General features: G+C 38.1%; 1 protein-coding gene across 1 annotated transcript in view; it reads left to right on the top strand.

Annotated features, from left to right (window-relative positions):
• Positions 1-432: 432 nt before the first annotated feature.
• Positions 433-10,870, top strand: part of NAALADL2 (N-acetylated alpha-linked acidic dipeptidase like 2) — a 779,627-nt gene continuing 769,189 nt past the window's right edge. The window contains exons 1-2 of the mRNA XM_045294988.1: positions 433-442; positions 525-1,026. Of these exons, the coding sequence (XP_045150923.1) occupies positions 433-442; positions 525-1,026 (512 nt within the window). The remainder of the gene's footprint in view (positions 443-524; positions 1,027-10,870) is intronic.

Raw genomic sequence — 10,870 nt, 5'->3', positions numbered from 1 at the left:
CTTTACTCTTATACAATCATGAATTCATTTTTTTAAATGGTTTGAATTTCAAAGATTCATTTAAACAAACAAAAAACATGATGCTGACTCATAGCTCACTTATAGGACAGGGTAGAACTGCTCTTTGGGGTTTGTGGGACTATCAATCTTTAGAGGAGTAAAAAGCCTCATCTAGCTCCAAATGAGCAGCTGGTGGGTTTGAAATACTAATCTTGCAGTTAACAGCCCGATGCTTATTCCATAGTGCCACCAGGGATCCTTCGAAAGACCAATAGTGAATGTCATTAAATTTTTTTTTAACTGTTTCCATCAAGTATCAACTATTTTTATATCTGTCATATTTTCATATAGTAAGGTAAACAAAACTAGGACTAAATCATTAATATTTATATAGGAAGGACACTTTTCTCGGATTATAATCACTACAATGTTATGTCCACGAGTAAGGGATATTTTTGTTTTGCTTCTGTTTTTAACCTTATGGAGTTTTTGTTTGTTAAAAGAAACATATCTGCTTTCCACAGGTAAAAAGATGGCCTATCAGAGAGTTAATGCAGAACAAAGAGCTCCAGGACAGTCGCCATACTTAGACAATGACGACCTTCAAGCCACTGCCCTTGATCTAGAGTGGGACATGGAGAAGGAACTGGAGGAGCCTGGTTTTGATCAGTTCCAGCTGGAGGGTTCTGGGAATCAGAACCAGGGACAGTCAGAGACTGAGGACCTTAATCTTGGTTCCATTCAACCAGCAACTTCACCCAAAGGCAGGTTCCAGAGGCTTCAGGAAGACCCTGACTATGTTACCAGCTATACGCGATCGGCACCAAAGAGCAACCACTGCAATTTTTGCCGTCTTTTGAAAATATTTGGCACCGCCACCGTTGTATTTATTTTTGGACTTTTGATAGGTTATTATGCACATAAAAATTGCCCTCCAAGTGCTGCATCTTCAGGAACAGAGGACCGTCAGTTGTACCAGGAGATTCTCAAGGCAATTCAAGCAGAAGATATTAAAAAGTCATTCAGGTATGTGCAGTACCAAGGGGATGGGAGGGGACGCCGTTACTGGGAAAGGCATCTCCCAGGCTGGTGTTGTTTTGCTGATTCTGCCAATGTCTCATGGTATCTTGTAGGTTGAGAAAAGAACTTGCCCACTTGAGTTAAGATTACAGTCACGGGCATTCGATGGTGCAGTGAAACCATCCTAGAAGGTCCCCTTGAGTTGGAACGGACTCCACAGCAATGGTATCTGGAGATACAATAACTGAATCTTCCACTCGAAGTCTTTTCTTCCTGTTGGGAAAGCAGAGTTAGGTTGATTTGAGATGTAAAGATCATAGGACATATGTTGAGTAAAAAAACAAGGCATTGGCCATCTGATTGAAAGTTTCAATAATATCAGAGTAATATAAGTGTGCTCTATGAGCTGAGTCAACTGCCTGTTCCTTTGAGGACTATAGGAGACACCGGTGAGTTGGGTGTCCCCCATCTATGAACTTTCCAGTGAGCACATTTTGATTTAAACATTAGACAGTTTTAACAGTTCATCTGTCTTCTTAAGGAAATTGAAATCTAGGTATAAATTTCTTGTAGTTTAGCTTAAAAAACGATGCCTTCATTTAAATGTCCTTAAATTATGGGAAGGTATTCTTTGGTAACCTTAATTATGATTTCCTGGGGAAAGCTCCTTTGGCGTGACGTCGTAACACTAGTGAATATCTTGAAACTTTTTCCTGTTTGTTATCAGGGTTTTCATTTTTAAAGGTTTCTCTAGTTTACATATTTAGGAAATGAAAAAAGAAGGAGAAGAGGAAATATTAGCTTCTGCATGCATCTTCCATATTTACATTGACAGTGGTCAGTCTTAGGTGAATCATACATGATTGTCTGTAGGTAGGTGGTATAGGTGGAGTCTTGCTTCTCTGGAAAAATATTCCTAGGTGCATTGATTTGCTGCCTGTATTGCATTTTTCGAGTCCTCCCAGGAGAGTGTGCTCATGGAAAATGCATAGCTCAATCCATCTTTGAAGTATCTGGTGTGTTGGTGTTTTGTAATCTTCTTACCAAAGATCATGCCTGAGTGCCTGAGGGGAGTTTGTTTTCTCATGTTTCTGTGTTGCTTTTCATTGCTGCTTAAAGATTTCCGGCCTTTGTAACATGCAGGAAATAACATGTTACATGTTACTTCCATTATTAGAATTGTTTACAAGGAATTGGCTCTGAAATGATATTGCTTTGTAATCAGTGCTTGTATAATTCAGAATTCCAGCAGTACGATGAAATCCCTGAGTCTATACAGCATAGAGCATGTAATTAGGGAAGTGACTTCGCTAGTGAGGAGGAGCTGAGAGGCCGAACTAGAGGCAACTGCAGCCACCCAGAGATCATCAACCCCAGGAAGCCTTCATGAAATAGAGTGGGGCAGAGCAGGAGAGTTATTCTTGGGAAATAGATCTAAATGGCCGAAGGTATATTATTTTAAAGCAACAAAAGAAAGAAATGGGGGTACCCTCTAAAACTGTTTATAGTTTTATCATGCACATTCATTTTATTACAAAAATGTCTTCTGAAGGAGAGTTCCCATGAGATTAATTTTGTCTTAATATTGAGAATAATTTTGTTTTTCCTGAGCAACTGGTTATTTTTTTTAAATATATGGCATGCATCTCATAGCTTAGTGGGCTTATCTCTTCCGTTTGACTATTTACAGTCAAATTTATAGTAAAATAATCTTTTTGAACTTTTTTTTTCTCTAATCATTTTATTAGGGGCTCATACAACTCTTATCACAATCCATACATACATCAATTGTGTAGAGCACATTTGTACACTCATTGCCCTCATCATTCTCAAAACATTTACTCTCCACTTAACACCCCGGCATTAGATCCTCATTTCCCGCTCCCCCTTCCCTCAGGAGCCCATGATAATTTATAAATTGTTATTTTGTCATATCTTGCCCTGTCCAACGTCTCCCTTCACCCACTTTTCGGTTGTTTATCAAACTTCATGGTTCACATTTTGGTTACTAACTAAGTTATTTATCACATTGTATTTCTTTGTCTCTGCCTTTTTGTGTTCTTTTCCCCAGTGTTGTCTATCTCTTTAAATAGGCAGCTCTTTCTAAAATGAAATGCATAAATAGTTACAGATATGTATAATTTTAGGAGTCCTGGTGGCATAGTAGTTGCCTGTTGGATTGCTAACTGCAGGGTTAGTAATTCAGAACCACCAGCAACTCTGCAGAGGAAAGATGGGACTTTCTTCTCTGTTTCATTGCTGGTGTACAGGACGGGGAGCTGGGAGGGAGGGGACAGTAGATCAGTGGAAGAAGGTAGTGAATTGAAAAGCAGAAAAGATACTGATTATTCTCTCTTCTCTACTACTGGTCATAGAAGGGAAAATAGAGAAGGTTATTGTCAGACTGATTTCCAAGTTCTTACTACTAAATAATACTTAACACTTTAATTATTAACTAGAGGCTCTTATGATACTTAATGGTGACTAGATGCATGAATTTCTATTCAGGAATAGGAAAAAATGATTAATAGACAGAAAATCATAATTTAAGAACCCAGTCACACAGGTGAGGAACCCTGGTTGCACAGTGGGTTATGCATTGGCTGCTAATCTCAAGGTCAGCAGTTTGAAACCACCAGCCACAGGAGCAAAATTAGGCTTTCTACTCCTGTAAAGATTTACAGTCTTGGAAATCCCACAGAGGCAAGTCGACTTTGTCCTGAAGCTCAATATAGGTCTGAGCTGAGTCAGTAGCAGTGAGTTTCAGTTACCCAGTAAATAAAGCCTACATAAAAGCTGTACTTATGCCAAGTGTTGGTGCCATGTGGACACACACAAAAAATCATTAGAAGTTTAGTAAAACTTGATGGTGTTTGCAGACACCATGATCAAAGTTAGCATGGGGATATGAGGACTATGTTTGCATATAAAGGGGCTTCAAAAGTTTGTGGGGAAATTCCATGTTTGAGTTTCATCTTCTAAAAATATTTTGAGGTCCAGCTGTGTTAGGCTGGGATCTCTAGAGAAGTGAAACCATTGATAATTATCTCTATCTATCATCTATCTATCTATCTATCTATCTATCTATCTATCTATCTATCTATCATCTATCTATTGGTAGAAACCTCATAGTGTAGTGGGTTATGAGTTAGACTGCTAACTATATTGTCAGCAGTTTGAAAACAACAAGTTCTCCCCAGGAAAGATGAGTTACAGGCTTGAAAACCCAAGGGGGAAATTCTGCTGTATCCTGTATTGGGATAAATGGCCCAAGGGCAGTGATTGGCAGGTAAGTTAGCAGATCAGATAGCTTCCAGGATCAGCAGGCAACCATGAGCCACTCCCATGGGCCATTGTCTTGAGTCTAAAGGACTAGATGTTTACGATCTATGTGGAGAATCCTGATCCAGGCAGATGCAAGCAAGCACCCTAATGGGTCTACTTATATAGACAGTAGGCAACCCTACCAGGGAAATTTCACCAAGGTTGTAATCTGTATAAAGGGGTTTCATTCTGCCTCATCTTCTTACAACTGGTTAGTTGCTCACAGTAGATCTCATTATGGAGTTCTTTACATTGTATTTGGTATCAAAACGGAAGATTACTAGACCTTAATTGCCAAATGAATGAGAATGCTGGCTCAGTCAAGTTGACACAAAACCTATCACATTATTATATGTATAACTGTATGTATATGCATGTATGTCAGTGTTTTAATCAGATTAACTTAGTTATGGCTTCCTATGCTTAACTTCTTACTACTTGGAAAATATATTCACTCTTGAACTACTGCATCATTTATTTATTTTTTTCACCATTTGTGTAGGTTGTTGGCACAAATAGTTTGTGCTCCATTTTTCATTTAAGACCTTGATCTAACCCACTCAATGGGCAGTGCAGAAGGAAAAATCTGGCTGTTTCCATAAACATTCCACAAAAAGAAACCCGTGAGTGAGTGCTGTGGATGGCTGCCATGGGGTTGCCCCAACTCATCGGGACCTCATGTACAATGATGCACAATTCTGCCTCCTCTGTGATACACATATGCTCAATTATGGATCCAATATTTCTAATGAATAGGACCTTCATTGGTTAATTTTCAGATCACTAGACAATCTGGTTCTTCCTTGTTGATCTTAGTCTTGACTATGTTGAAATGTGTTCAGCCTCCCAGCAACATACAAATGTCCGCTGGTACAGGACATGTGGCTTCACAAGGCTGGAGACTGGAATTTGGGCTCCCACATGGAGGGGAGACCATTGTACTACTAACAAGATCTAAGGAAATGGTGTCACACTCAAAATAAGTTACTAAACATTGCTTACTTGTATGCTATGACTTAAGATTTTGACTACCTAGATAAGGCCACGTTTATTATAAGCACCAAAGCAGGAGCCTGGCTCACATCCTAATCTATCAATGGGAATCACTCATTTGATTGGTCCTTACTGCTACCTCATCTGGATGCCAGCAGCTCCAAAGGTCTCGGACGCCAACACTGGCTGATAATCATAAAATGTCAGGCCACCAAAATGACAAAACTCCTTTTTCATTTGTGGGAGTTTTTGTGTATCATCTTTCTTCTTGTAATGTTCTTCTTAGCTGCCGCCGAGTGAGTTCTGATTTGTGGTGACCGCGTGTATAACAGAACAGAAGATTGTTCAGTTTTGTGACATCTGCATCCTTATTGTGCTTGAGTTCATGGTGAAGGGCACTGTGTTGGTCCATTGCAGAGAGGGTTTTCCTTACCTTTGCTGAACTTCCCTTTACCAGACATGATGTCCTTCTTCAGGGCAATACATCCATCTTGCTAATGCATCCAAAGTAAGCATGTTGGGAAGATCTCCCAATAACAACTATTATATCCTCTGATACTTTATCTTCAATTCCTATTCCTTAGCCTGAAACTCAGTGGTCTATTTTAGAGGTAAAGTGTTTACGACTCTGCCAAATACTTATTTGTCGAGCCCTAACAACCTTGGCCAGTTGAGACATCTATCGCTTTATATGAAACATTCTTACCCCAGCCTATTGAGAGAGCTCTTTAACGTGGAAGCAGCTTTGGCTCTGATAGGTACAATGCTTTATTTCTGTTATAAAGACACTGAGTATGAAATATTTTGAATGAATGATATGCCTATGTACACAGCTATATGCATACGTACTAAAGACCATCAGCCCACTGCTGCATAGAGGAAAGAGCATTTTGAAATCTTCAAGAAAGACTAGCCAATATAATATTGTAATAGATTAATTGAAGTGAAGGAACCAATGTGATTGACTATTGGCTATGTATTTTTGAATACAGGAATGTGTTTGCTTTTTGACAGCTGTGGATGCTGTGAAACAGTGAGGAAAAAATAGAGAAAATGTGTTGTGACCTACTTTTGGCTAATGTAGTTTTTACAATTCTTTTTTAAGTGGAAAGAACATTATTGTTTTTCCTAATTATGAGTGTAATAAGTACAAAAAAGTAATAAGGTAAAATCATCCATAATCCTTTAAATCTCATTTTTGAAAATTTTTCTTCTTAGCCAGCAAATCTACCTGTCTTTATCAATTATATTACATGTATTCTTTTGATATTTTTTATAATTAATTTTTTAATTGAGAAATATAATCAGAGCCATTTTCAATCCAATACATGTTTATTTATATCATTACTTTAAGATAACACTATGTATTCCATTATATGGATATCATATAATTTATTTAACATGTTCCCTATGGATGGACATTTAGATTATCTCACTAACAGCTGTATACATAAATCTTGGCGAGCTTATTTAATAAGTCCCCTCAGATGAATTCCTGGAAGTAAATTACAGCTTCAGGGAATTTCACATTGTTTAGATTTTCACTTTATGTTACCAAATTTCCTCGCAGAACCGAACTTAAATTAAATATTTATTATTTGATAGACTAAATAATATTGGAAATATTCCAAATGCTAATTGATGACCTATGGGCTTTATTTCTTCATGTATGAATTACTTATAAACGCATTTCCCCTTTTAACTTAAAAAAAAATCATTTTATTGGGGGCTCATACAACTCTTATCACAATCCATCCATCCATCCATTGTGTCAAGCACATGTGTACATATGTTGTCATCATCATTCTCAAAAGATTTCCTTTCTACTTGAGCCCTTGGTATCAGCTCCTCATTGTTTCCCCTCCTCCCCAACTCACTTTTACCTTTTACAGACACCTTTCCACAGCTCTGATATGTTGAGAAACAAATACAAGATGAACTGTGATTGGCTACCTTATTATGGTATTGCTCATTTTTCAATTTTATTTAAGAACAACCCTTTTGTTGGTTAGGTTGGAAAATATGAAACAGTATTACATTAAATAAAATGAAATAAAATAATAAAACATGGTCTTTAGATATTTATGAATTTTTAAATGGATGTATTATTTGTGCAGGGACAATATTTTTATTATTATCTGCTTTGATCCAGATGAAACAACAACCTAGTTAATGCCCACTGTTGTTTTGCATTTAGGCATCTTCTAATTATGTGTTTAAATGATACATCTGAATGGATTTCCAAATCTAGTTTTCTTTTTTCTGAAACATATTTTTAAAGCTTGTCTCCTCTTTCCTCATCTACTTTCTGACTCTTCTCCCTTCTAAATAAACTGTAAAATAGGTACATACCTTTACCTTGACAGGGACATTCTGTAGTTGCTATTAAACCTTTCTCTTGATAATATTTGGCTATTTTGCCAAGATATTTTGCCTGGCTTTAGTGACATTAGTGGGTACGCATTGGGCTGCTAACCCAAAGTGCAGCACATCGCAATTTCCAGCCACTCCCTAGGATAAAGCTGAAGCTGTTTGCCCCTGTCAGGAGCTACAGTCTCACAAACTCACAGTCCTTCTACCTTGTTTGGCAGATTGCTGTGAGTCAGAACTGACTCGATGGCAGTGAGTTTGGTTTTCAGTGACTTTAAACTATGGAAGGAAATGTAAATTACAGCATATAATCACTTTAAAAATTATAATGTAAGAGTGATGTCTGAACTTCTACACCTTCATAAGGGGGAAGGTAAAGAATCATCATCAACATCACCCATGGCTGATTTCTATGAGGCTGAAGCTCCAACAGTCAAACCAGTTCTGACACCAATTCTGCCCACAGCACGCTACTTTTTAGCTGGGTTCAATGATTGTCATTTTCACCCACAACTCCAAGACTATATTCAGAGTTATGGGGTCTATTCATGACGTTCACAAGATACAAATCCTTAGGACATAATTATTTGAATATGATAGCTGCTTATTAGCCACGCCTACAGTTCTGGTCTTTGGCCTCTCAGCTGTTCAACCCATTGGCTTCTGCGAAGTTCAAGCCATGTTGCAAAGCTATGTTAGGGCCATCAGTCATGTCTGAAGCGCATACCACTCCATTGGAAGCCCCAGCCCTAAGGTACTCAGCTCTAGCTCCATGGATTAGCAAACCTAGTTTCCACAATTAAGTACCAGGAAACATCAAACTCAATAAACCAGCCTTCTAACCTAAGACTCTCAGTTTCCACCAATCTGTCTCATACTCTGGTTCATGGTTCTGCTGCACCACTTTTGTCACAGCTATCCCCTTGATCAAGAAGTTTCAACATACAGGGCTCCAAAAGACACTCCGTTGCCTGGCTTATCTCACTGATAATGAAATCACCCTTGCCGCCTCGGAGATGGCTCAGTTTACACCCAGCAGGATGACAAACACAATTCACCTTGTTACCAATACCTTACCACTGCAGTCTATTAGTTTCATCTCCCACATTGTCTTACCCAGACCCAGCAAGATAAGAACAGTTGGTAGGAGTAACAATGGCTATGTCTAGAAGAAGAATATTAAATAATTTACAGCAGTTCACACGTATCAGCTACTCTCTGGGAGAAAGATGAGGCTCTCTGTTTTCATAAAGAGTTATAACTTTGAGAATCCACAGGGGCAGTTCTAGTGTGCCCTATAGGGGATTAGAATAGACTGTTCACAGTCACTTCATGTCTTATACCTCTTTATGCTTTTAATGCACATTGCACAAATTTTAAATTGTACCCAGTCCTTGCATCAGAATTCTCCTCAACCCAGTGCTCTTGGCAATCATTACTACCAGATCAGTGCTGCTGAAAAGAGGATTGGCCATTCTTATTCTGTAGTATCTTTACACTGAGTAATATTATAAGAGCCAGCTTTTAAGTAAGAAAGGAAAGAAGTTCGGTTTTTTTTTTTTACCAGGGCAAAAAACTCACAGTTTGAAGACCCCTCCACAATGCCAATAGAGCCAAAATGGTAAAGCCCTGCTAGTTAACCTTGGCTATTGTTTTGAATGACCTTTCTCATGATACCTTGATTGCCTGACTGGAGGAAAACTAAGTTTTTATGATCTTTCTCATTCTAAGTTGATCAAGCAATCTAGGGACAAAAATATCATCTCTAATCATTTGCTGACTAATATAGCTGTGCTTGTTCTGCATCTTTTTTTTCCTTCCTTTTCTTTTGATCCAGACAATTGGCTTCATTGTTTGTTGTAATAGTATTATCTTTCCGGTGTACACAGCCTTGTAAGCATTGTTCTCCCTTCCTTTCCACCTCTATCATTCATCTTTGCTTTGTCTGTCTCATGCAGAGTAAATAATGTATGGATATTTTAGCTTCCCATTCAAGAGAGTAAACAGCAGCGCATTTCTGGCAGTCTTAATTCAGGGCGGTGCAGTTCCCACCTAAGGATGAGATGTTTGTGGACGCCAGGGGGAATGCTTTATTGCCATCAGAACCCTCAAAGGTTGTTTTATGTCAGTGGTTTGTGTCATCTTGACCTCACAGGAACCTATGTTCAGCCATTATGGTTTTGTTCAAATGGGAAATTTTGCTGTTGTTTAATGGCCTGATCCCATCAGTGATTTTTCTTATCTTGGCTCTACCCTTAATTCCCAACAACCAACTTTCTACCCTTTCGGTATTTGATTTTATTTCTTTTTCTTTCTCTCTTTTTGACTCTGTGTCGTTTTTGTTTCTCTCATGTTCATTATTGAAGAGAAGGGGAGAAGGCAGGTTGGGAGAAATAGAAACTGCAATACAGCAGCTGCTATTGTTATTGGATGAAATTATGTAAATGTATAACAAAGTGCCCATCATTCACTTTATAAAAAAAGATCACGGAATGAATTTCAATTAATAATGTGATGGCTTCTAAAGTAAATAATTAGCCAGTCTATCATCGATCTTCCCAGATTAAAAAAAATATATGTACAGTGTTTTAAACTTAATCATAAAATGGATACATAGGTTGGGATCTATTTAATTATACATAGTGTTTCATTACTCTGGACTGTAGATGAGGCAACTGTCCAACTAGGGGTTTATAAATGTTATGCAGAATAACAGTTCATTTCTTTACTCAATGGATTTAACCCAAGGATGAAAGCATGTGCCCTTCACATGGGTGTTTAACTAGCATGACAACCACTGATAGAAGCTTTTTGACCTTTACCCGCTAGGCCCTTTTCCATCTTGACTAGTTTAAAGTCTGTGCATCCTTTGAGTTCTGGCTCAGGAGTCAATTTATTCATGATCTGGCAAACCATTGAGTTCTCTTCCTCTTGGCAACCCTCTATACTTCACTCGCTCACTTCTTACAACCATGGATCGTGTTCTATTTCACAATAGAGCAAAGGCTGTGTATCTCAAATCGTACCCAAGTCACAATGGTCAGGCATTGAGTAACTCATTGCTGCACGAGGGCCTGCAAACAGACATGAACCTTCTTTGTTTCCATGTGGAATATGACTATATGTAAATATAAATATTACTATATTTTTATAGATACTATTT

This window comes from Echinops telfairi, unplaced genomic scaffold (genome assembly GCF_000313985.2).
Source record: "Echinops telfairi isolate 266 unplaced genomic scaffold, ASM31398v2 ScPeMD7_4225;HRSCAF=4972, whole genome shotgun sequence".
Classification (NCBI taxonomy): domain Eukaryota; kingdom Metazoa; phylum Chordata; class Mammalia; order Afrosoricida; family Tenrecidae; genus Echinops; species Echinops telfairi.
The sequence above is the reverse complement of the archived record's forward strand: the minus strand, read 5'-3'. Positions and strand labels throughout refer to the sequence as shown.